At 37.1% G+C, this 27,889-nt stretch overlaps 2 protein-coding genes across 4 annotated transcripts in view; one reads left to right on the top strand and one right to left on the bottom strand.

The window, feature by feature from the left end:
* The window catches only part of LOC110461312 (protein phosphatase 1E-like), a 41,262-nt gene extending 33,537 nt beyond the window's left edge, over nucleotides 1–7,725 (bottom strand). The window contains exon 1 of the mRNA XM_021514738.1: nucleotides 7,524–7,725. Coding sequence (XP_021370413.1) covers nucleotides 7,524–7,699 — 176 coding nt within the window. The 5' untranslated portion in view covers nucleotides 7,700–7,725. The remainder of the gene's footprint in view (nucleotides 1–7,523) is intronic.
* A 49-nt stretch (nucleotides 7,726–7,774) lies between these two features.
* LOC110461313 (DNA repair protein RAD51 homolog 3-like) lies at nucleotides 7,775–20,594 on the top strand. Of its 3 annotated transcripts, none has more exons than XM_021514739.1 (8): nucleotides 7,775–8,023; nucleotides 11,191–11,353; nucleotides 12,405–12,645; nucleotides 13,523–13,683; nucleotides 14,822–14,952; nucleotides 16,653–16,784; nucleotides 17,925–18,116; nucleotides 18,797–20,594. In XM_021514739.1, exons 2-8 carry the CDS (start codon nucleotides 11,227–11,229, stop codon nucleotides 18,893–18,895), a joined length of 1,083 nt encoding a protein of 360 aa, XP_021370414.1. In that variant the 5' UTR covers nucleotides 7,775–8,023; nucleotides 11,191–11,226; the 3' UTR covers nucleotides 18,896–20,594. The 3 variants fall into 3 exon arrangements, with proteins under 3 accessions (XP_021370414.1, XP_021370416.1, XP_021370415.1); XM_021514741.1 differs by lacking the exon at nucleotides 7,775–8,023 and adding an exon at nucleotides 8,030–8,199; XM_021514740.1 differs by lacking the exon at nucleotides 7,775–8,023 and adding an exon at nucleotides 8,030–8,209.
* The last annotated feature ends 7,295 nt before the right edge of the window (nucleotides 20,595–27,889 follow it).

The raw sequence follows: 27,889 nt of genomic DNA, 5'->3' as shown, positions 1-27,889 counted from the left end.
GATTCTTTGGGAAGCGTAATCTCTGTGTATAATCACATATTAGTGAGCTAGAACAATGAAGTTTTCTAGTAACTATGTGTTATATGGTCATTAATTTCCAGATAGAAACATTATGACTCGCTGGTTTAATCAGTCTTGTGCACATGTTACGATGCATGTATACCAGGACACATATATACTGTGCATCGTGATGTGTGACCTACATATATATATACACTTAGAAGGGCAAGTATAGGGGACATACACATCAATTTCTGCACAGTTATGAAAGTACTACATTATATAGTACTTGTAAGTTGTAAGTACTACATGTATGATTTTAAAGGATTTCTTGTATGTGGCGAAGGAGAGATATAGGAGATAAAAAAAAGGTTGAGCTATATATAACGTACAGTATAACATACTGGAAAATTTGTTTTGAGCTAGTAATAATTATATGAAGGATCCCTGTCCCACTGCACTGAGGTTTTCCTTATATTCATAATAGTATATACAGTAGTCTCTACTTAACTTCCGTTTAGATATAACTGTAGCATAGTTGGGCTAGGAAACTTCCATTGATAGGTAGCAATAGTATAACAAAATGAAGTTTGGGGTTCGAATCCTGGTCTAGCCCAGATCATTTATTACACTCGGGTCACTGTTGTTGAGTATATGTTGTTTAATTCAACCTTTGCTATTTCTCATACAAGTCCAACAAGGTATGATTTTCTTTTCAGAAATGATTTATAAAAGCTATAGTTATGCCAGAAAAAACAGTTTTCAATATGTTTACTCAGTTCCAGTTTCTGGCAGTGGTACGAGGATCCTTAAACCAAATAAGTGATCACTGTAAATGACATGTCCATCTTCACATTAAGTTTACAAGGGTGTTTTTAAACAAGTAATTTACAATTCATTATACTGTATCTATTTCACAAATTTATTCAAATCTTCGTGAAAATATCACCTAACCCAACCAGAAAAATAGGTGCTCACACTCACATTATCAACTGATTAACATTAGTTGCTACTATTGCTCCGGCAGTGTTTTTGTTGTTTTGTTAACATGCGGCCAAGAGAAAAGGCTTAAGTGGAATTAAACATGCAACCAATACTAGCTTCATGTGAAGGAATACTGTGTATACAGGGAAATTTTGCCCAGTCAAACTTTCCCCAATTAACCAAAGAAATAACAAAATCTATATACTACAAAGGTGTAACAGAGCCGCAAGGAGTCAAACCGGAGACCTTCGGCTTACTAGCTATAGTCTTATGCTCTACTCAATGAGCTAAGGACAAATTCTCCCTAGCCGAGTCAGTGGGAAGCGGCTAGTATTTTATCAGGGTGACATTCTCCCCCTCCAGGAAAGGACCCGTCCCATGTTTTCCAGGGGTCATTGCGATTCTTGTGAAATTATCGCTGAGTATATTTGTCAATATTTTCTGGGTCCCTACGTGGGCGCCATTGTAACAGAGGTAATTATTTTTTCAATCCTCCACTAGAAGTCGAATCTGGGACCTCTGGGTTACAAAGTCTTACGCCCTACCGAATGAGCGAAAGAGAAATTCCCCCTAGCCAAGTCAGTAGGAATTAAGCAGCTAGCATTTGACCAGGGTGACCACGCAGGCAAAGAAACATTTTATATAATAAAGTTCGCCTAAAATATATCTTAGTTTCAATTCTCTTATATATTGGTGTCACCCTGGTAAAATACTAGCCGCTTCCTACCCTACCAACTCGACTGGGGTGATTTTTCTTTAGCTCATTTGGTAGAGCATAAGACTAGTAAGCTAGAGGTCCCGGGTTCGACTCCTGGCAGTGGCATTGAACAAATAATAATAATAATAATATTGAACAAATAATTACCTCTGTTACATGGAATTATAACAAATAAGTCTTGTACCATCTATAAAATGTACAATTTTAGTTTTCAGTTCTATACCGATTCACGGACTGACCTTCCAGTTTATATGTAAATCAAAATTATGTGAAAAGTTGATAGCGATATCCTTAAATCAATATATATATAAAAGAATTAACAAGACATATCTTCAAGTTCAATTTTAACATGAGACAATCTAATGAAGATGAAATCTTTGATTTTTAAACAAAACATTCCATAAAATCCTTGATATTTAAGTGTAAATGCAGTGATACCAGTTGCTTAGCAACCGACACTAAAACAACTATTCTACCTATGTCTGACTATTGATTTATTTAAAAGGTGGATTCAATTATTCCTGGTACATGTATCTTAAAACCGTTATCATGAATGCATTTTATACTGAATTAAGTGCAATTCACAAAAAGCTTCAGAAACCCTGGCATCAGCCTATTGATTTCTATTAAATCAGCTTCTGTATCGTTGTGTATGGGTGTGACACCAGACCTTGAAAATGAGAAATGTACAAAGACTATCTACAATATCTGTCATATGCATTTAGTTAGGATATCCAGGTTTGCTTTTAAGTTTGCTCAAGGGTACTGAGAGTGTCAAACTAGCATTCATTATATGATAACTGCAAAGTAAATGATAAAATATTGGTCTTTGTGACCATTTCAAATGTGTTAAAATCTTCGATATTTTTTTTCTAGAATTCCCAATATATGCAATGTAAAACTTACCCGGGTAATAAGTCTGAATCCTACACTACAGAATCAAAATTGCTTTCAATAATAGACAGAATTTTGGATGAAACAGATTTTATTCGTACAAATATAATTAAATACTATTAGGAGCCATATCTAAGTTACAGCTATATTATATATATAACTGCTACTGAGGGACTGGCCACAGATACATTTAATTGCTCAACTGATGCCATCTAAATTTCAATAATCCATCAAATAAAAGATTTTGTGAAAATAATACATAAATATAATATATCTGCATGTTCATGTGGGTAAACTTGTATTTCATTATGGAACTGAAGGTTGTAATTACACAACTATCAAATTATGTCTTGTACAGGATTCGCAGCAATAAGACGGAACGCAACCATCTGATAATATGTTTGTACTTAAAATGAACCTAAACGAAAAGACCAAAATAACAATCCGAGAGAAACAGCAATATAATTTGTCTTGGCCTAAAATGGACAAGTTAGGAGACCCCGTAGACACATTCTGGTAATTGGATTTCTCACATTTACATTCCTTGTGGAGACCAGACATTATGGTGATTGGAATTGACCATTGGTCAAAGATTACTAATCTGATTGTCACAACCTAGACAACACCCTGATTAGCATTGTAGATGACATTGGCTGGCAGTATCGCTGAAGTCGTAAGATGGCCGTATATACGAAATATACAGGAAATCAGAAGTGAAACTGCAGAGCAGACCTGGGCCTAGAGCACTGGGCATTCACCCACATCCAGATGAATCACGTTGCAGATACCTGTTCAATACTTTAACTCATTCACCACTAAAGTTTCGTAATGGATTATTCATATCCTTTGGATTGGAAGAGTTCAAATGTGTCTTCTGGGGTGAATGAGTTAAAGTCTATCTAGAAATTAGATTGGTCATAGGTTTGAATTCTCTTCTGTCTTTTTCTATTTTGTCTATTTCTTGTATATTTCATTTTTAGACAAAACAAAATAACTCTAGATTTTACTGCCTTTCCTAGCTGGGTTATTTTTTGCAAATTTTTAACAACTACTGTTAAAGTCTGAAATTTTGTCACTATATATATATGACCTTTAACTTTTTTATTGAAAAACAAATCTAAAATGTTTGCTTTAAATTCTTCCCTAACTCTAGAATGTCTTGAGAGCCAAAAGTAGAAACACCTATAATTTGCACACACACAAAACACAATTATATTAGTTAATCAGCTTACCATGGTAAATCCTTATCTAATTCATAGTTTATTATACTTTATTAACATATCAATAGTTGTTATATACATGTATATGTACTACTGCTGAGTACAAAGGATCAAATAAGCTGGAAACAGCTGTATTCAGCATCTTTTGCATAAAGGTGCATAAAATCAAATTTAGGTGTTTTTTTTAATATGTTGAAATAAAAGTATTTTTGTGAACAGTATACATGTGAGGGTGGGTGATCTTTTGAATCCTTGGAAATGTATTATATTTTCAATTTTAATAAAATTTATGGAAATATTTTGACACATATAAAATGCCATAAACTTAATGACTGTAAGAAACCTTTGTAAAAACGATCCAAGGTGTTTCCAGGGCAAACCAGTGAACCTTGTGTCTTTTGTTGCACATGTAATAATTATATATATAAAGACCTATAATAAGTTAGTACTGGTAATCAAAGCTAAATATATATACATCCCGTTTATCTCAAACCAACCCCAAATTACCCACAATTCACCAACACCAGTGCAAAGTAATAATGTTTCATTAAAAATCTTGCTGAAATAATAGGCATACATGATGTCCGTGGGAAAGGATGACGAACGCGGAGCTTCCAATCAAAAGGCAATATAACATACATCCGGCACATACTGTACCATGCATGGCTTAGTTCTATTCAAGCTCAGCTTAATAACATGTCATATATATATCAGATTTAATTTTTTTATTTTACTTTTAATTATATACATATCTAAACATGAAAATAAAAGACATTTTTGTGATATTATGACTTCCGGTTTTTTCCTAGGCTTAACATTGCTGGAAATAACACAAATGTAAACATAACTTTGATATGTTCCGAAGCTAAATGAAACTGGTTGCACAATAATCCAGATGTTGTATTTTTTGGAGTGGAATCGCCCTTTAAGTTTACATTCATGTGAATAGTAAACCACGGAATAGCCATCTGCTGCACATGTGGGGATCTGTTCTAGGTTGTTATGTATATATCACAATGATGCAGCGTAAAGAGTTAAGGAAACAGATGTCAGGAATCGGTAATGGTCATTAATAATAGGAGCATGTGTGTGTATCCAGACATGATACCTCCCCATGTATTTAACTTCTCATAAACACCCTGGTTTGACAGATCCAATACACTACATGTGTAAACATTGTACAGATGATCTATCCATCACAATGTGATCATGTTGATGGTCCTTAACTCATTCACCCCTGAAACTTCGTAATGAACCATTCCACCCTTTGAATTGGAAGGGTTCAAATGTGTCTTTAGGGATGAATGAGTTAATTATCATATTTTCTAACCATACATTATCTGTAATAGTGTATGGATGAAATTTATATGGTTATTGTTTATATGTAGATATATAGAAAAAGATAGTATTTATTTATAATCACAGATTATCACATATCATGACCAATCATGCAGGCATACATATATATGTCTTAGACAAAAGGTCTATGAGATATAGATGTTTATAGACCTACTGAAATATACCAGAATATACCAGACTTTACCAAGATCCTATTTAACTTCTTTATTACCAGTTATAAGGACATTTCATACACATACATACAGGTGTTTGTTTTTGGGTCATCCTATGTATACAATCGTCAATGGCTGAAGATCATATTTAGATTTCTTTATAACAGTTCAAAGAATATTTGATACACATGCATAAATATACATACACCTGTATCCAAAGACAACTTTTTTTTATCATTCTACAATGGTACAGGTCTACCCTTATTTTGACAGCTGGTGAGTCTAGATATTTTACGCATGTTTTTATTCCGGCACTGATAAAGTGTCTGGATGTACAACAGTTTTGTTAGAGCTTGGCTAGTTTGATGATCACATGCTTCTGCGCTTCTTCTCCTTTCAATAAGAGACGAATCTCCAAGGATGGAGCGATTACTGTTTGGTTAGAGCTTGGATAGTTTGATGATCGCATGCTGAACATGTAGATCCAGTTTTACAGGTATAAAATAAGATAGTCATTTATTTCAGATTAATAATAAAGATTAATTTAAATAAAAATTGATATAAATGTTTAATATAATATAAACGTATAAGTTGTAGTTCATTTGTATGTATTACCTCCCTCAATATACACTGTATATACACTTATTTATGATATTTCTTGAATGTAGGACTTCATTATGTAATTGAAGTGTATATATGTCATGTATGTTATTTGGTGCTCTATATGTGTATTTGATATGGTATTTTGTAATGTAAATATGTTTGCATTATTTTATCTATGTAGTCTTCGAATTGGAGGAAATAAAGAGAATGCTGTAAATGCAGATCCAGTAGTACAGGTATAACATAAGAGTCTTTTAGTTCAGATCACAGATCGTAGATCCTGATATACATCCTGTATGTTATCACTGGGGTATACTTGTTTAAAATGACAGCTATATCAATATCTACTTCCTGGTTAAAATACCTACTACAGATTCACACAGATGCCTTGAATTAATGGCATGCAGTTACATTTACATATATGTAAATAAAGCATATCTGCAATCTACATGTAGATAAACAAGGTATACATATATATATGTTTAATCCAGCCAGGGACACAATTTTAAATCAGTCTGTGTTCTCTTTCATACATATTTTTAGAGACTATACTTTTACTTAAAAATATGTCAAATAAATCAACTTTATTTTCTTCTTGCTTAATGTATAATGGTGATTGTAAGCCATTTTTGTTTTACAATTAATATAACTAATACTATTATCCATATGTTGAACTTGTAAAGCGCTAAATTAGAGTAATTTTACAAATTATATAGGGCGCTAAATAAATGTTAAAAATTACTATTTTAATAACTTCCTTAATGTACATCTACAACTGTTTTTCAGTTTTAATTCACGTACATAGTAAAATTGTACCATTATATATATATATGCATGATATGGTCCTGGACAATCAACATGGACTGCCCTGAGGTCAACAATATCTATACAGTTTTAGATCTAGATTAGAGGTCTTACGCCCAAACCATTTAAATGTAGACTTTCATTTCATTTCAATACCTTTGACAATATAACATCCTTGTTAATAAAATTTGTTGAAATGAAATGTAGACTTTGATATTTTAAGAATTTGAGAAAAATTTACCATACATATTATTTTATAACATATTAGTGACATGTTATCATTGTACCACAGCATTGTTAACTTAACCTTCAAAATATAGAACAATATTAGAAATAACTTACAAGTATGATTATAATTATTTATTCACATGCAAACAGTCATACTTAATTCCCTAATTATTCTCTTTTAATTCCCCAAACTAACTTATGTGTACTTGTCTCGCTGACGTCTTATCAAGTAATGTGGCTGTTAATATGATAGATACTTGTACTACGTGCACTAAAGTACATAGGCCTACATGCATACACTGTACATGGATATAGCACAGCATGTATAGAACGGGCACCTGCTTATATTAAATTAAAGTTCAACTGTGTTAAGTTCATTTCTCCTTGTGTCCTTGTAAGTAATTTAACTGCCATATATAACGATTCGGCGAGTAGAAAATTAAACCTTTTAGCAATCAGTGTACATAATACTCGAAGACCACTCGTTAATCCCGGTCTGACCCCACACAATGTATACATAAACAACAAGGTACCGTTAGTGTTATAATCCCTATAACTTACCGTGGCTCCAAGTAACGGACACTCCATTCAAGACATTCGCCTTCTATCTCGTCGGTCAGCAAACGATGATTGGACAGACGTATTGGGAGGTCTTCACTTTCACCTTCATCAGCAATAGTTTGACAGAATTTATCCAAGAAACGCTGAAAGGAAGCTAAGTCATTTCCTCGCTCCATCCTTCAGTGTTGTCACGCCATCGATGGCTTTATATACAACTTTGTGCACACAAATTGATGACGTCAAAATAGTGTGTTTACAATTTTGACATTTTGGAGGGAAATTCGCAACTGCACGTGTGTCAGCATGTTGATGAAGACAAATATGTCTATGGTTTAGTGTGAAGTTGACAAAGTGAAAAGGATGCATTCGACACACATTACAAGTAAACACGTATCTTCTAAATGAACGTAACATGTTATTGAGATATTCGAATCCACAACACCGGCCTGCAGTGCTGACTCAAGCGATCATATAACTTATAAGCTTATATGATTATTATGGTACGTTTGTAAAACGGTAGCTTGAAGAAGATCCGATGAAGTCTTTCAAAACTCTTTCTTTCCCAGAACTACTGTCACCTGCAACCACGTCCCAGGGGGACATCAAGCCGCCACGACAGTGTACTCCAGGGCACAGGGACCTGAGAATTCTTTACAGCTATATTTGGACCTTCATTGTAAGCTAAGGTGATAAGAATATTAATTTTACACGTTTTAGGGGTTTAGATCTATTTTCGGTAAAAATGACACCCAAAGATGATAATAAAATACCAGAAGGGAGGAAACTGTCAATGTCGAAAAATCGACCACACCTGACTTTCTTACATTAAAAACCACATTTCTTAAGTTGATGTACAAAAATATGCTAAGTACCGTTGAAAAGATGGATATTTTTTCTTTTAAAACCTTCTATATTCTTGTTAAAATGTATTTTCGTTCCGCAGACATGAGCTGTTTCCTCCAAAAACACACACCATTTCCCGAGTTTCAAAGTTTTTTGCAGTCATAGAGCTCGAGCCACTTTTTGTAGAAGTTGACGTCAATTTATATAGCTGTAACAAATTCTCAGGTCCCTGTGACCCAGGGATCTTTCCTTTCCTCAGAACCAGCAGACCTAAGGGAAGAATAATTTACTGAGCATTAACAAATGGATCTGGGTTTTAACTAGTAAATACTCTACCTCCTCCAACAGCACAACATGTGTATGTTGTCAGAATTAAGCTTCAGGTGTGTTATCGCAGCTAGATTTTACCTTAATGAGGCCTGTACCCTTGCTGGAAAAAACACTAGAGAATTACACTGTAATTTTTCATAAATGTACAGTAACCTCCCCTTAATTTATAACTGTAGTGGAACTGGGACATCAAATCATCTGCTGGAGATGTAAAACCAATCAATCAATCGGGGAGTCAAAGTTTGGTTTGGTTTAGTCCTATCAACAGCTATGGTCATTTAAGGACGGCCTCTCCTGTGTGCAAGATGCATGCGTGTGTATATGGGGAGGCTGCGATATGTTTATGTTTGTCTCCTTGCGATAGCGCGGAACTGATGACGCTCAACTAAAGGCCAAGAGTGAGGCATTGTCAAGGGAGACAGTAGGAAGGAGAAAGTTGTCAAGAAAGAAGAGAAAAGATCCCAAATTAAGTCGCCTCTAGATCCTACGATCATGCAATGGGGGCAGCAGGTACAATTCTTACACCCTAACTGCAGGGACGGGAGTCAAAGTAGCGCTATCTGCAGACTAGCCCAGTTGGCAGTGGTATTGGGACCCTTATGTACTTGAAGCGGAACTGGACTTGGTCGATTGTCAGCAATCAGTATCAATATCAATATCATTGGCGACCAGGTAGCTCAACTGGTAAAGCCTCTATCTGGAGCGTGGAGGGGCCTTGGTTCGAAATCCCGATCTGGCTGTGCTTTTCTCTTACTTTTAATCATAATGTGTAAAATTTGAGGGTTTCAGACACAAAGGCACCATGCATGAAGGAGATCCCTGAGGATCTGTCCAGTCAGATGATGAAATGTGACCTCATGATCAGTTCATTGGTGCCTAGTGTTGGGCGTTGTATTTTGGAATAGATAGACTTGAGGACGATAAATGTCTTTACAGAGAAACCATGCAGGGGTTGTAAATTGATATATACCCATTGTTGAATTAGTTAGACTGACATCCAGCCCCTAGTTTTTAGGAAGGATTTCTAAACTGCATTTTACTACTAGGTACCTTATATTGTTTATGTCCCCCTTTTTTGAGAACATCGAAGTGGTCAAAATCATGAATTATTTTTTTTCCTAAATAATTCAATTTTCTAGAGGTGGCACGGGCCCATCTAGAACCATGTATAGATATATTTAGTCTCTATTTTTATGGCTTAGCTAAAGAGATTTTTGTACGCGCAATCAGTCAGTAGGGCAAAGTAAACAAGCAATCCAGTCCCAGTAGTTTGACTCCTAGTCATAATCAGTGGATATATATACACAGGAATGCTAGTTAAGGATCCCTGTTCCTCTGCACTGCCGTTTTTCCTATACACAGTAACCTCCCCTTAAGGATCCCTGTCCCACTGCACTGCCATTTTTCCTATACACAGTAGCCTCCCCTTAATGTCCGTTTTGATATAACTGGAGCACCTTTGGGCTAATACACTTTGGCTGACCAGGTAGCTCAATCGGTTACAGCAATACATGGAGTATAACAATCTGAAGTTCAGGGTTGGAATCCTGGTCTAGCCCCGCTGAATTTTCTACACTCCAAACACTTTGTTGATTATATTTTGTTTATTTCATCTTTATTAATTTTTCATTAAAGTCTCTCAAGGTACGGTTTTCTTTTCAAAAATGATTATCAAGGTTATATTCTTGCAGGAAAAACAGTTTCCAATACTTAGTTACAGTTTTGGGCAGTGGTACGGGGATCCTTAATGTCACATCAGAATATAGTGGCATGTCTGGGAACTTAATCACAACTTCCAGATATTTATTTGACATGTATATACGTACACGGTAGATAGATGGGTGAACTTCATCTAGGGTTACACCTAGCTAGGAAATAAATATGAAAAGTTTGATTTTAATTAGTTGCATCAACTTATTCTTGTGGGTCAAGGTGTTTGCTCAGGAGCATCACACTTTGGATAGATTAGATTAAATATTCTGCAAGTGTAGTTTTTACTTAAGCTCACCTGGCAAAAAAGCAAGGCAAAAAAATAGGCTTATTTCTGGTTAAGAACATGTGATTTTATATATCAAAATGGACTATAAATAGATATAAATTTTAAATTTTCAGTGTTTATAAGGATTTTCTTATTTGTATATACAATTTATATAATTCTGGACACTAATTTAACGGTGGCATGTTTAAGCATGACTGAGTGCCCTCCCTTACATTCTCAATCAGCAGATATGTGCATAGTTGATCACCATTGTGGCACTTTGATCAATTTTCAGTGTTATATGTATATCATTCAGGACACTTAACTAACGGTTGCATGAGTAACCTCCCCTATCTTTTCAATCCTGAGAAACATATATACCGTAAAAACCCATGTAATTTGCGCACTTTTTTTTCAGAAATTTAATACCAAAAGTGGGGGGTGCGTAAAATACACAGGTATGCAGTTATGTGTACAGTCAATGACTCATTAATCATTCTTGTCCACTGATTACAGACATGAAACAAACCAGCTGTGATAGTTAACAAGAGCATGATGCAGACACAGAGAGAACTGAGTAGTTTCCCGATAGCTCCTGTCCACAAGACAAAACTGGCTGCAGCAGGATTTATCATTGTCGAGGACTTGAAAGGCATGAAGCCATCAGAACTTAGCAAAGGTAATTATAACACATGTTTGTGCCTTCTGAATTCATGTTGACATACGTTTATGGACATGCTATAACAATTTGTTAATAAAATCCTTTACCAACTTTTTAAAAAGTTAGTAGGTATTTCAATATTTGAAACAGTTGATAAATATAGAACTTATAAAGCCTATCAAAATTTCATGTAATGGAATATATGAAGCATCTGTCTATTTGTCTGACTGTCTGTCTACACTGTGGATTCCACAATTAAACATGTTTAAATATCAGTCATTTGATTGAATATATGGGGCATAAGGATTAAAGGATAGCTCCCCTATACAATTAAAAGCATTTTAATGGTAATTTACTTATATTCCTTTGGCTGCAAGTTAAAAACTTCTATAAAAAAATAAATCAACTTTACTGAGTACAACAAAGGGTATTTGATATTTGAACAAAACATTGTGGGCTGTGGCATATGGCTGTACCCGAGTTTGGCGGTACAACGGGTGCATTTAAGTGTGGGGAAATCGATTCTGACAAAATTGATGGCGATGTGTGAATTTGGCGGTACATTATGGGTGGCAATACATAGAGGTTATACTGTACTATATATATACGTAGTGCAAATGTAGGTTGTTGTTATATTTCAATTTTCCTTGCATTTTGTTACAAAAATGCATCAGAAAGTTTCAAAATGTATGTCTTTTTGTTATACAATAAGTCCTGGGTCAATGTTCAGTGACATATATAGTTCTGTCCTTGCTATACTTATGTATGGTTTGTAAAATGTTACGTAGGAAAAATATTTTAATCAGCAAGATAGTTGTAATAATTGTGAAACTGATTATTGTGCTTTAATGACCATTACATTACTTCTGTCATCCGCCCATTCAATAAAGAATATGCATGGTTAAATCTAGAGTTAAAAAGTCACCAGTACATCGTATTAGAACCCAATTAACATTGTACGCCAGTCAGAATTTGTGCTAACATGCAAACAAACAAGAAAAGACATTAATTAAAATGATGTAACAAAACAAAACTGTTCAGCTAATTTTTGTGTCAATCTAATTTTCAGAAACTGGAATTGGTATGGAAGAATCACTGGACATTTTAAAGCTGGTGCTAGGAACAGATGGGAAGGGAGACAACTCAGGTCATGTGGACAAATCAGCACTAGACATTCTGAAGCAGGAGCAGTCCCTTCCCCATATTGTCACGTTCTCAGAACAGCTAGACAACATGCTGGGGGGTGGGGTCCCCCTCTGTAAAATCACTGAATTCTGTGGTGCCCCAGGCACAGGCAAAACTCAAATATGGTATGTATACATAATCATTTTTCATAATTTGTAAGTAATTTTAATATAAACCAATGTCAGATTTATCATTTACTTTAAAGATAGATGGTTCTGTTATTGTTCCACAAGCACAGTATGACCATGTATTATTCTATGTCTGACCTTTAGATTATTTTTGTGCATAATTCCAATTGGAAGTATTGCCTTTGGTTTGTTTGTAATATTCCATGAATCCAGTATGATCTCATTCTCGAAATTACAGGGGTTGCGCTCAGTTATTTTTTCTACACCCTGGAATATGTCATGATAAAATTGAAGGCACTGTAGGCACTAGTTTAATCCTTTGATGTACATGAAAAGATATCATACAGCAGCATAATGGTAAAATTAACTAGCTTTGAAGGCTGGTGTCGCTCCTTTGTAATCTTCAAAGGATAGGTATCAGCCTAGCGGTTGGTTAGTTTTTCATACCTGAATTCAGTCAGATCGTTTACTTTGTTCCTTCGATTTTGTCAGGACATACTCAGGGGTGTAAAGAGCGTGAGCATAACCCCTGGAAATTCAAGAATGGTATGAACTTGGTGGAGTGGAACCTTTGGATTTCGATTTGTATTACACTCCTGTGTATATGAACTTGGGTTTATTTGTCACTTCAAGTCACAATATGTCCTTAGATTTATTTGTAGTGTTGGGAATTAGAAGAGAAATCATGATTGATGATCGGAAGACCTTTCAGGAAAGATTATCGTTTATACAAAAATGTAATTAGAATATTCAAACATACTTTGAAAACTTCTTCACAATCGATTGATTGGAATCTGTTGTGTGATCGACTGATTTTCGATCATAATCGATAATCGGAACAACACTATTTATTTGTATTGTTTTACACCCCCAGTATGCAGTTGGCTGTGGATGCCCAGATCCCCGAGTGTCTGGGAGGCCTAGAGGCGGAGGTCATTTATATCGACACTGAGGGCAGCTTCATTGTTGAGCGTCTGGTTGATATCGTCACTGCTACTGTGGAACACTGTAAAGAAATTGCTGGAGGGGACCAAGGTAGCAACATATGCTAGTTCTTAAAGAAAGCCTTATGAAATAATGAAATTTAGTGAATTATGACTCCAGGACCTTACTATACTGCAGTTGTGTTCTTAACAGTATTTATGTATTGGTCTTTTTATCTTGTGACTAGTGTGTGTATATTCAGAACTTAAAGTTCTCTGTAGGCTTCAATGTTGATCGTGAAACCCTCGTTGTGATGTCTCTATAAATTGGAAGCCAAAAAAAAAAAAAAATCTGGCAAAAGTTACTGCATATCATATGTTAAATAGAATTTTCAGCAATGGAATTTATAGCCCTGCACCACTGGGTTGCAGGTTTGAGGCCTAGGTTGGGCAGTCACCCGATACTGGCCACAGGTCGGTGGTTTTCCTCTGGGTACTCCAGCTTTCTTACACCACCAAAATCTGGCCCATCCTTACATGACCATAGCTGTTAATAGGATATATTTACATTTGGTCTGCATCCTTCCATTGCAATGCATTGAGAAGGCAAATGGTTTTTGTGAGACTATAACAACATTTGCTATTGTAATGTCATCAGTCTCTTTTGTGACGTCATGGATTTTAATGCTGTCAACACTTAATTTGCTGTTCAAAGAACTGTTCGAAATAACTAAATAAAACATAACTTCTCTATCAAAATGTAAATATAAATAATGAATATTTTAGCAAATATTGTTATGGTCCTATAACACGCATTTCCGGGCTTTATGTAAGTTTGTCATCAATAGCAATGTATGTTATAGGACCATAACAACATTTACTAAAACATTAATTGCTTTAGTTAAACACAAACAAACCATGGAATTTGTAAAAGTTATTTTAAGCTAATTGCACACATATGGAATCTGTTTTTCTAATGATATCACCATTTAGAATGAAATATTTTGTAATCATATAGGAGTATGGAAGAACTTTTGAAGTAGAATTAAAACATCTTGTTTGTTGCATTAAAAAAGGTAGAATATTTAGTCAAAAGTTTTAAAAATCATGCTAAAGTGGTTGTGTTTTGAGATTATGTTAAATTGATATTTTTAGTGAACTCGTTCTATGATTATGATGAGTTAGAATATCACTGCCAGGGATCAGAGATTCTATCAATAAACTAACTGTTCTGTGCTCCTTATCTACAGATTCTGGGGAGCTAGGAGACTTCACCCCGGAGAGAGTGTTGTCCCGGATGCATTACTACCGTTGTCATGACTACATAGAACTGCTGGCTACGATTCACCTCTTACCTGACTTTATCAAGCAACATTCTAAAGTTAGTCTCCAGAGACTGATTAAGCAAAAAAATAATTCAATCGAAACTAATTTTGAAAAACATTTATAACTCATTCTTATAAGGCCACATAAAAAAATATATTGTGTTTCTGCTAACCCTACCTACCCTGATGATTTCATGACATGCACTTTTAAAATGAGAAATCCCGCTCTATATAAGCAAAGTAAAAATATTACCTACACTGTTTTTTCTGAGGGTGATATCAGAAACACTAGTAATTTTGTTTTTGGCCTAAATGACTTAAAATTGACTTGTACTTATAAATGACTGAAACTTGCTAATATTTTGTTTTGTCTTGCAATTTACTTACTTTCAATAATTTGTTTCCTTAAATGCTACTTCAGTTCATTTTAAGCAGTAGATTTTAAGGTTTTACAGTGAAAATAATGTATTAACATACAAAACCTGTCATTCAGACAACAGAATTTAGTGTTAAAAGTAACAAACAATATGTGTTGTCAAGGGTTACATCATTGATTAGCTGCAGGAACCGTAGCTTCTAGGCCCGATCGTTTAAAAAAAAACTAAAAAAGGATTGGTTCCCCCAGCTTATCACTGATGACCTAACATTTTCTTACTGTCATTAAGTCACCAAGAATATCCTAAATGTGTAGGAAAGATTTGTCTGCCAGGCTTATGAACAACAAGGAAATGCTGTCTAACTGACTACCTATGTTTCACTTATTCCCCCCTCAAGTCACATTTGTACCTTACCAAATCTAAGACTGGGCAAGTCCAGTTTAGATATATAGGGGTGAATGAGTTAAACACAAACCTTTATATACAGTAGTGAGGACAAGATCAGTTTGCTGGAGGAATTTTCACTACACTATATTGTATTCACATTCAGCTCCACTGTAAAGGTCGACATTGATTTATAAGTTGTTCCAGATTAAATCATTAATAGAGTTTGTCATCAAATTATAATAGCAAAGTTTTCTCAGTTGTGTAAATAAAATTGCATTAAAAACTCTCTAATCTGACACACTGTGGGACACATGTTGATCATATAAGCCAGGTTGTCGTAAAACACAGGTCTTATTTAGAAGTTTGCATTCAAAATGGCATTGTATCATTATCTTGGATTATACAGGATGTCAGAATATGCAGTGATCAGATTAGACAGATTTCATTGTATAAAAATAAATCTTTCAGTATGTATAAAAAATACTGTTTAATACAGCTCATGTGGTCAAGTATAGTATATTTTTGAGTTATTAGTATCTAGGTATTCTTTTTTTGTTAAAAAAAACCCATGAAAATAGTAAAAATTATGTAAATTACTTGGAACTGAGCTATCTGTTAGTTTGGAGAGGTGTTCTGCTCATCCATGTTCCAATAAGTTTAACCATGTTTGATTTTTATTCTTTTTTTTCTTTTTTTTCTGTGTATTCTGGACAAACTTGGAAATGTTTGCAACCTTTCGAAAAGACCCAGTGATTATTACTTTCACTGAAAAGAGTAATATGATGATAATGTTTCACCCGCTTGGGGGTGAGTAGGTGAATCTCAACCCAAGGAGGAGATTCCCCTATTTCACCCCAAGAGGATGAATAATTATTTTTCTCTTAATTTGTTGACCCTGTCATATACATAATGCAAAGTTGATGTTACAGGCTCAATGTATTTTAGTGTGACATTAATGCATAGTGTATTAATGTTTATCCATTGCATTGTAGGTTCGTCTCGTGATTGTAGATAGTGTCGCCTTCCATTTCCGCCACGACTTTGACGATATGTCCCTGAGGACACGCCTTCTTACCTCTACAGCTCAGAACCTCATCAAGCTGGCAACCACTTTTGAACTTGCGGTAATTAGTTTTTACACCTGTGTAGCAACAATGTTTGGTGTACTGTCATTTGAGTATTCCTCTTGGTCATCTGGTTCTGCAGCTATCCTTCCAAATGGTTTCCAGAGCATTCCTCCTATACTTTATGTATTTTATGTATGATATTCATACTTGGTACGTGTATATGGATACATGCAGGAACATTCCAAAAGTAGGTCACTTTATCTTGAGCCCTGACATCAGTTGAGGAAAAAATGCTCCTGTAGTGTTAACTATAGGATCATCAAATTTTGTACGTGCATACATTTACAAATGTAGGTCACTGTGACCTATATGTTTTACCTCTAACCTCAATGAATGAACAAAAATGTAGCATTCCTCTACAGGGGATTACTTTTTTATGTTTCGTGCTTGAGATGTTTTCTTAAGGAAATCTTTGACAAGTTACATTGGCGTAGGACTAACAAATAATCTATTCAACTAGTCCTGTGGACAACCATGCAAAAGTAGTTATTGTCTCGCCCTGGTAAAGGTTAAAAATTTCACGTTGTGACAAAGACTTCTATTTTCACATTCACTTTATCATTGTGAAAATACGCATGTGCCATCCTCGCTAATTTTTCACTCTATGCACTCCCGGAATATGTCAAAGCAAAATTAAAGGCATGCTGCTAGCTATTTCATTTGTGTCAGGGGGGAAAAACCGGACCAATCACTAGGCTGATACTTGTCCTTTGAAGATTACAGAGGAGCGACGCCCAACTTCAAAGCCAGTTAGTTTTACTGTTATGCAACCGCAAGATTCTTTTGATGTACATTGTACATCAAAAAATCAAACAGGTCTTCTGGTCTCATCAATAAGGTGGTGCACACTGAGCCTCCAATTTTACTATGACATATTCCACGGGTGCAGAGAGCAAAAGTGAGTGTGTCTTCTGGAGTGTATAGGATGCACATGTGCAAGCATAATAACAAAATATGAATCTTTTTATATACAATGTGGCAGTATTGCCAGCACGAAAAATTCCTTATTGTAAACAGTTTGAGGAATTATCATGTAAAAATTCTGCTTGGGGAAACATTTTACTTTTACAGTCATACATTTAATCAGATCCAGTTATTTTGTTTGTAATTCAGTCTCATGACACTGTGTTGTGACAGGTTGTGCTGACCAATCAGATGACCACAAAGGTTCGAGCGGGTGAATCGTCACAGCTTGTACCAGCCTTGGGGGAGAGTTGGGGTCACGCCAGTACTATCAGAGTCATTCTGTACTGGGAAGGACAGGAGCGATATGCCTGGCTGTACAAGTCACCGTCACACAGAGAAGCTAGGGTCCCGTACCAAGTCACGGTAAATAACATTTCTGTGTATAACGATCAAGATCAAATAATAATTAACAACATGTCTCCCTTTTTCAGCTTAGTAACCTTTGACTGCGTATAAATTAGCGTATACGCAGTGAAAAAAGCTTGGCAGTTTGATTATTATTTTTTTCAAATATTACGCCATCTGCGGTTCAGCGACATAAAAGTCAGGTGACATATTGGGGATCCAGTATGTTCTTATTATTCAACAAAGGGATGCTGACAAACTTCTCATTCCATGGTGCACATTCAAATTTCTTTTGACTGTGTAGTAAACAATGGCGGCTTCGTTCTTGACCATTCAATCTCATCACTATCAGAGCAGTGTGTCAATGCGCATACATAACAACCGTTATAAATGAATAAAGGTCAAGGTAATGTTGTTAAAGCTTGTTTCTATATAAAGAGGTCGAAGTTATACTGTACTGAGAGAAACATGGGCGAACGCCTCTGTTTACAAGTCTCCTTCCTTCAGAGCGGCTGGGGGCCCCTACCAAATCATTTGAAATAGAACTTACCAGGTATGTATGGAGTTAAAGGTCAACTTCAAATTTGTTTATATATATAGGGTCATGCCAGTCGTTGTGAGGGTCACTTGCGTCGACATCATTTGTGTTTATATATAGATATGTTATTCATGCTTGGTAAACGTTGATCTTTTTTTAGATGGGAGGAATCCGTGATGTTGTCACAGAAGATGAAAGTCACAATGATGATACAGTTGATACAGATAAAAACCCAACGAAACGGCAAAGGGTAACATGACAACAAGTTTAGTTCCTGTTCCTCCCAGTTGTCACGAGTAGGACCAAGGTATATGCTGTATGACAATCAGGAAGCATGCTTTGGAATAAAGCAGGCAACAAATGAAATTGCCTCACAGAGCAATAGAACTGTAGTTGTTGCTACAGACGAAACTGTTTTCACATCAGTGAGATAACATACCTTTGATGAGGTGATTTCTCACAATATTGTGCTCAACACTCGCGAGAATTTATGGATGTATGCTGCCTTAGTGACAAAAGAGTTCCACTCGTAAATAAACCTTTAACCTATTCACCCCTGAAGTCACATTTGAACTGTTCCTATTCAAAGGTTGGTATAGTTCATTATGATGGGGGTGAATGAGTTAAAGGTATCGTTTACAACTGGTAGTTTGGACTTTGTTGACTTGGTGACGTCATTTATCAAAAAACGTTCGTTGAATAAAGGTCATTTTATGTGTTAATTAAGAATGCTTAATTATATAGAAAAAATGTGTTTGGGAACTATTCTAGAGGGGGAGGAGCAGCAGGGAGGTAATTGTATTGTCCCCAGCACCATAATATTATTTTTTGCTAAGATCTACTATACAAATTTAATTTATCAGTATTTGTAATGCGTGCCTCCCTTAGCACATTGACAATGATAGTTACCGACAAGTGAGACAAACAAGAACTGATTAGGGCTGTTCCAGAATTAACCATAGGGGAGGGTTGGAAGGCACTTTTTCAGAGACCCCACCACCCATAAAATCTTAAAATTAATTTATTATAAGAAATGGTAAACCAGATCTGATTTTAACACCACCACCCATAAGTTAATAATACAGGTGCCTCCCACCTCCCCAATACAATAAATGATGGAACAGCCCTTAGTGAAAAGAAGACAGGATTATGCTTTAATATAGGGAATTCATGTGGGGTTTTAACTATATAAAGAACACAGTAGATGTTGTACAAGTAGATCAAAATTGTTATATCATGACATTATTGTATAATATAAATAATGATATTAACTGTAAAACTGAATATCTGAAAATGTTTGCTGCTGAATATCTGAAAATGTTTGCTGCTGAATATCTGAAAATGTTTGCTGCTTAAGTGGGTTTTTTTGCCTTTTGGTGTAATGCAAATGAAGATGTGATTACAGTGAACATAAATTTACACTATATATACATAAATAGCATTTAAATGTAAAGGGCAATTTAATCAGCAAATGGCAGGACATTGACCAGGCAAAAATCTCCTAGTATTTTTCCCCATCAAAATGTGGTCCATGGGCATTCCATTACATATTTAGGCCTACTGTTAATCATCTGTGTATAATAACAGTACTGTTACTTGCATAGAAAATATGTATTTTCAGCCTTGTTGAGTTTGCTCTCTCATTAAATAGTGAATTTCCCATGTTCTAGTATGTCATTATATTATTACAGGATTAGTGCTGTATACCGGGAAAATTCTGCAGAATTTTTCGCTGTTTTTTTTTGCGCTCCGTAAAGAAGGCAAATTTCTATTTAGAGTAAATATTAGTAAACAACATAATAAGCATAGGAATCAAAACTGAAACTTATTTTACCAGGCATAGGGTGAGAATTTGACTGAAGCGAAAATTTTCCCGGTACACAGTAACGTATTGTACTTTGACAATTTTAAGTACACAGTATGTTGTGTGTTACTTTGTTTTTTGAAGAGTACTGTTAATGGGGTTTGTTTGTTGAAATATTAAATATTTTATTTTTATAACTTTTTTCAAATTGTTTATGAAGAGAAAGACTATATTAATTTTGTGTATGGAGCAGATGAATGATATTTAAAATGGTTGTTAACAAGTGTCTAATATGAGGTTTTTGGGAGAGTGTCTGATATGAGGTTTTTGGGCGAGTATATTCTAGGATGCTTAACAAGATTTCAACTTGTATGAAAAACAAGATTTCATCCCGTTAGGCAAAGGTGGAGTGGATGTATAGAAATGGGTTCAGTTTGTCCATGCATCCATCTGTGCATATCAACAAAACTTTCGTTTGCAACCGAAGACTACATACCTAAGTATTTAGATAACTTCTGTGGCCTTCCTCCGTAGAACTGAGACTCCCTAGATGATATTACCTAGGGTCCAGTGATGTTTTGGACGCATGACGTCAGGAGGGAGTCATAGATACCTGATGGGCAGTACAAATATATCCCCAAATCCATTATCCTGTGATTGAGCATAGAAGGAAAACGGGGACCACGCCAGAAACATGGATCTATGGACCACAGCCGCTGTGACAGCCTATCTGCATCTGAGGAGCAGTCCGATCTTGAAGCGTAACCTGGATTGGCCTAGGACACTTTAGTAGGCCTAATAAGCAGCAACTTACCACCTCAAGCCGACAGAACACAGACCTATGTCAGTGAGACGAAACCGGTATGCATGGGTGGAGTCATATAGGCGAAAACCCTGCAAACCAACCAACCTGTGACCGAGCCAACTGTTAACCAGGACTTGGGGAGGTACCCCTTACCAGGTGTCTATGGCTCCCTTCTGAGGTCATGTGTCGACCACGGTGTTCAGTACCTTTCCATGTTGTAGTTGGACAGTAGTGATGATTCGGAGAACGTCACACTTATCAGGATTTTTTCTTAAAGTACATCAACCATTTGTTCTCCCAGCACTGCAGTTAACCAAAGTCTTGTAGTATGACTTGGTCCTCTGATGATGTCATTCTTCTATACAAGAAACAGTCTTCTGTAAACAGTATGGTGGTTGATTTAACTGATCCTGGGAGATTGCTGATGAATTGCAGAAATAACAGTGGTCAGAGCACTGTGCCCTGAGGGATTCAGATAAAACTGTGCTGGAAGCTGTTGGTTGGCCGTCAAGAACACACGCTGGCTTCTAATTTGCAAGAAGTTTGAGATCCAGTCGTGGTGTAAATGACAAATGCCATAATGCTTAAGTTTCATGTGGGATACTTTGTGGAAAACCCAAGTACCTTCAATATAATGAAGTCTTCATTCACATATTGCACCAAAATAACACACTTCGGGATTAGCAAGAACTTATCTTATGTCTAACTTTGGGTACTAGACATGGTAATGAAAGAATGGCCGTTGTATGGAGAGTACGGAAAGGTAGTATTTGGTAACACGAATGATAACGAAATAAAAAGCAAGTATTTTACGGAGAGAGCATGTATGATTCCAGGAGTGGCAAGTAGGAGAGGGGGTATGATAAAGGGAGAACTACATTATAGCATTGTCAATGTAAGATGAGACATAAAACTGGGCACACAGTAATGAACATTTGAAGGGAGTTAAGTGGCTTATCATAAACCTGATGGAAGTCACCTTATCACAATTTCATTAACCATAAACGCGCAGGGCATTCTTAGATTAAACGACATGCCTGTTATATTAGAATATTTTAAGCGTAAACAACTCGTGGAGTGAAAGATAAGTGCACACTCAATGAGTTGTCAAGTTTCACATTTATAGTATACGTAGCCTTGACCCATGCAAATAATTGGTTGACTTGCGAAAATGTACGCCTCTAAATTAAAGATGGTTAAAGATTCACCAAGGTTCACGCCTACCGTGACTTTGACCCAATAGAGTTTCTGGCACACTTTTCAAGCATCATGTCTACTACAGTGGAGTTGACCCATGTGGAATTGGTTGACTCACCAGAGTTTAGGAGTTGACACTTGTGGAATTGGTTGACTCACCAGTGTCTAGGAGTTGACCCTTGTAGAATTGTTTGACTCACCAGAGTCTAGGAGGCAAATAATTGGTTGACTTGCGAAAATGTACGCCTCTAAATTAAAGATGGTTAAAGATTCACCAAGGTTCACGCCTACCGTGACTTTGACCCAATAGAGTTTCTGGCACACTTTTCAAGCATCATGTCTACTACAGTGGAGTTGACCCATGTAGAATTGGTTGACTCACCAGAGTTTAGGAGTTGGCCCTTGTGGAATTGGTTTACTCTCCAGTGTCTAGGAGTTGACCCATGTGTAATTGGTCGACTCACCAGAGTCTAGGAGTTGAACCTTGTGGAATTGGTTGACTCACCGGTGTCTAGGAGTTGACCCTTGTGGGATTGGTTGACTCACCAGTGTCTATGAGTTGACCCTTGTGGAAGTGGTTGACTCACTAGTGTCTATGAGTTGACACTTGTGGAATTGTTTGACTCACCAGAGTCTAGGAGGCAAATAATTGGTTGACTTGCGAAAATGTACGCCTCTAAATTAAAGATGGTTAAAGATTCACCAAGGTTCACGCCTACCGTGACTTTGACCCAATAGAGTTTCTGGCACACTTTTCAAGCATCATGTCTACTACAGTGGAGTTGACCCATGTGGAATTGGTTGACTTACCAGTGTCTAGGAGTTGACCCTTTTGGAATTGGTTGACTCACCAGTGCCTAGGAGTTGAACCTTGTGGAATTGGTTGACTCACTAGTGTCTATGAGTTGACCCTTGCGGAATTGTTTGACTCACCAGAGTTTAGGAGTGGACACTTGTGGAATTGGTTGACTCACCGGTGTCTAGGAGTTGACCCTTGTGGGATTGGTTGACTCACCAGTGTCTAGGAGTAGACCCTTGTGGAATTGGTTGACTTACCAGTGTCTAGGAGTTGACCCTTTTGGAATTGGTTGACTCACCAGTGCCTAGGAGTTGAACCTTGTGGAATTGTTTGACTCACCAGAGTGTAGGAGTTGACCCTTGTAGAATTGTTTGACTCACCAGAGTCTAGGAGGCAAATAATTGGTTGACTTGCGAAAATGTACGCCTCTAAATTAAAGATGGTTAAAGATTCACCAAGGTTCACGCCTACCGTGACTTTGACCCAATAGAGTTTCTGGCACACTTTTCAAGCATCATGTCTACTACAGTGGAGTTGACCCATGTAGAATTGGTTGACTCACCAGAGTTTAGGAGTTGGCCCTTGTGGAATTGGTTGACTCACCATTGGCCACTAGTTGACCCATGTGGAATTGGTTGACTCACCAGTATCTAGGAGTTGACCCATGTGGAATTGGTTGACTCACCAGAGGCTATGAGTTGACCCTTGTGGAATTGTTTGACTCACCAGAGTGTAGGAGTTGACCCTTGTAGAATTGTTTGACTCACCAGTGTCTATGAGTTGGCCCTTGTGGAATTGGTTTACTCTCCAGTGTCTAGGAGTTGACCCTTTTGGAATTGGTTGACTCACCAGTGCCTAGGAGTTGAACCTTGTGGAATTGTTTGACTCACCAGAGTGTAGGAGTTGACCCTTGTAGAATTGTTTGACTCACCAGGGTCTATGAGTTGACCCTTGTGGAATTGGTTTACTCGCCAGTGTCTAGGAGTTGACCCATGTGTAATTGGTCGACTCACCAGAGTCTAGGAGTTGACGCTTGTGGAATTGGTTGACTCATCAGAGTTTAGGAGTTGTCCCTTGCGGAATTGGTCGACTCACCAGTGTCTAGGAGTTGTCCCTTGTGGAATTGGTTGACTCACCAGTGTCTAGGAGTTGAACCTTGTGGAATTGTTTGACTCACCAGAGTCTAGGAGTTGACCCTTGTAGAATTGTTTGACTCACCAGTGTCTATGAGTTGACCCTTGTGGAATTGGTTGACTCACCAGAGTCTATGAGTTGACCCTTGTGGAATTGGTTGACTCATCAGAGTTTAGGAGTTGACCCTTGTGGAATTGGTTGACTCACCAGTGTCTAGGAGTTGACCCTTGTGGAATTGGTTGACTCAACATTGTCTAGGAGTTGACCCATGTGGAATTGGTTGACTCACCAGTGTCTAGGAGTTGACTCTTGTGGAATTGGTTGACTCACCAGTGTCTATGAGTTGACCCTTGTGGAATTGGTTGACTCACCAGTGTCAAAAGCCTTTGTAGCCTTCACCCATATCAGATGTTTCTGGCTCATCATAGTAAGTGATTATCATGGCTTGACCCAGTTAAGTAAATATATTGCGACAACTGCACTCATACCTTTGCAATTAGCCAGTGTGAACAATCGCAGACTGCACCCGGCATTTATTACAACGTAGCTATTACATTACAAATACTGTATAGTTATATACAATGTACACTAATCTGGAGAAAAATGCTGACCCCTCATATATAATGCATCACATATACCTACTATATTATTTTTATATAATAATGAGCCAAGCAAGCCACCCAACCTAAGGGCATACGGGATGAGCAACAACACTCTAAGGCCTAAGGCTCTATTTGTTGTGATTTCTAACCGGATGTTATTAAATTCCACAAAACATTCGCTTTCATTTGACTTGTCTGTAGGCTCTGACGTCAACGGTTAGAATGACCTTCTCCACAGACTACATTCACGCACCTGTCCTTGCACACTTTTCTTTGAATCACCGAGAGAAAAAGTGTGAAACAAGACACTCTAATTATGAGCAAAATAGAAAACATCCTTCAAACCACACAGAGAAACAAAGCCTTGTCCAATGGAATCTCGATGGTGACCATAAATCCTGCACATATTTCTTGTCAACCTGCATCACTCGAAACTCTGTGTTGTAATTTTTCCGTCAGCAACTAGACGGTTAATTTCATGAAAGGGAAAGTTCACAATCTATAAATGGAAAAATGTCAAGCTTATATAGTTTACTTTAGTAAACCAGATTTTTTATGGTAAGACATATATTTAATTAAAAAAAACACCAATAAAATTGGTTAGGTAGGCATTGGATAATTTTCCTACTTCGTCTAAAATTGGTAAGAGAGAACAAATCAAGAGAACACCGAGTTGTCAATAAAACCGTAATTAAACCTTCAAATCGAATAAACTAGGGCATTAAGTAGTGAGCCATCCTTCTTGGTTGTAATAACAACAAAAAGTCTGGGAGCGAATATAGAAACTTTAATATTGTTCTCGCTCATATTTCTTGAATTTCAAATATATTGAAGTTGTTTCAGAGAATTGTTTTCAGTGCAATCGCCATCTGTATCTGTATCCTTTATATCCCTCCTACGTAGGAGAACCTCCAGAGTGTGAAGTAGTCGCTTATTTACACAACCTAGATAATTTGAGAGAGCAACTGGTTAAGACCACGCAACGTGCGAAAATGTACACAGAGAGTTTATGGCATGGTCCAAGGACTAGCTATATACAGTTAATAAGCACTATATACACAACATTAGCAGCATCCAAACAAGCATAATTAAGGCACCAGGCGGAAATGTCTCTTAACACCGAACCACAAATCACACACAATTAATATGTTAAAATGTCCTCATAGTATTTAGCGAAGTAAATTGAACTGTTTGATGTGCAACGGATGACAGAGGCTCCTGGCATGAAAGTTCACACGGTCGCGTGCCCCTATCATCATTACGCGTATCGACATCGATCACACGGCTGCAGCTGTCTATCATAATCTGCACCATGTCGAGTGCTTCAGGCCTAATGCCTCGATGAGCTTTTAATAGCTGAATTGCTTTTGCTATTCGTACAAGAGAACGATTCCTAACTTCTTGTAGGGATTCCCACTTGAGTAAGAAATGCTACTTCGTTTCATCCTCCTTTTCACATAATATACAGGTAGCCTTAACCTTGTTCTGGTTGAATGTACATCGGTTTGTTTGTAGAACATAGGTGCCTGTTGCCAGCAGTAGTCACGTTTGTAGCCTAGTGACATCTCTTGGGTTCCCAGGAACTGTAGCCGAGATCCAGATATGAACGCCTCCACATTTAGATGGCGCAGGCTCCGATAAGCGCTAGCTTTCTCGATAATGGCATCCTTCCAATGAGAGTCAATAGCCTTCCTCACACGCCATCTTCCAGCGTACACATATAGAGGATCTTGTAGGTTGTGCATTCTAGTAATCCTTCTTAGTTCCTGAAACCAACTGTTAGAGGATTCATCCTTGAGGAGAAGCTGTCTATAAGCAATTTTCCTTTCCAGGCTAGTTTTCGGAAGCCGAGCCATCGCTCCGTAGTGAATTGGGACTCTGATGCAGTAGAGCTTCCACGGGGAGAATCCCTGTCAAAACATATATGGCTGCATCCGCCGTAGTTACCGGGAGAGACAGGATCTGCTCAAGGATATTCTTCTGGAAGATTTCAAGTCTCTTCAATTGTTGTCCTTTTGGGAGACAGATTTCCAGCCCATAGAGGAGAATGGGGAGCACATAAACCAGTTGCAGTGATGCTATCTGGTCTAGTCCATTCTCACCATGTAGCCCTGGCCTCATCAGACTGTATATCCTATGCCTGGCTTTTTGTATATTGGTTTCGACAGTGGCAGCAGCGGTAGATTTAACATCCTGCTGGATCCCCAGATATGTAGTCCTGGATATGTTGATGGGATCTGGGCCGATTCTGAACGTCGGGGTACGTAACTGACTACGCAAACGACTGGATAATGGAACCATCAGCACAGTGCTCTTTTCTGGTTGTAGTATATATATCTCCCTAAAACTGTAATCTACCGCAACAACCAGTAGAGTCTGTAAGAAGCTTGGTCCGTGAGCAAGTATGGTAACATCGTCAGCGCAAGTCGGTGCACTGCAGTCGTTGGTACCACTCTTGATGCCTAGTCCTGTGCTCTGTATACGGTTGAGAAGGTTGTTCACCTAGACTTTGTAGAGTTCAGTACTTAGCAGTCCTCCCTGCTTTACTCCTAGCAAAATCTGGAAGCTGTCAGATAACTGGCCATCCCATTTTACACAGCTAGTCGTCCTAAAGTGGAGATCCTGTATTACCTTCCATGATTTGCCGTCGACTCCAGCTAGAAATAGCTTTCTGAGGAGACTGTTATGGTTTACCACATCGAAGGCTGATTTGGCATCTAGATAAGCGGCATAGACGTCTTTCTTACAGTCTCTGGCGTCTCGTAGCACTTCTTCTAGTAAAGAGACAACCATTAGAGGTGATACTTGCTCTGTGAAGCCTCTCTGGAGATGATTTTGTATCTCTGCTACGAGCGGTCTTTTTTTTTATTCATTTTCAAATTTTTTACATGACATGATACAACACATATAGT

The sequence above is a fragment of the Mizuhopecten yessoensis genome, unplaced genomic scaffold (assembly GCF_002113885.1).
Source record: "Mizuhopecten yessoensis strain PY_sf001 unplaced genomic scaffold, ASM211388v2 scaffold10603, whole genome shotgun sequence".
Lineage (NCBI taxonomy): Eukaryota > Metazoa > Mollusca > Bivalvia > Pectinida > Pectinidae > Mizuhopecten > Mizuhopecten yessoensis.
This window is presented reverse-complemented; position numbering and strand designations above follow the sequence as displayed.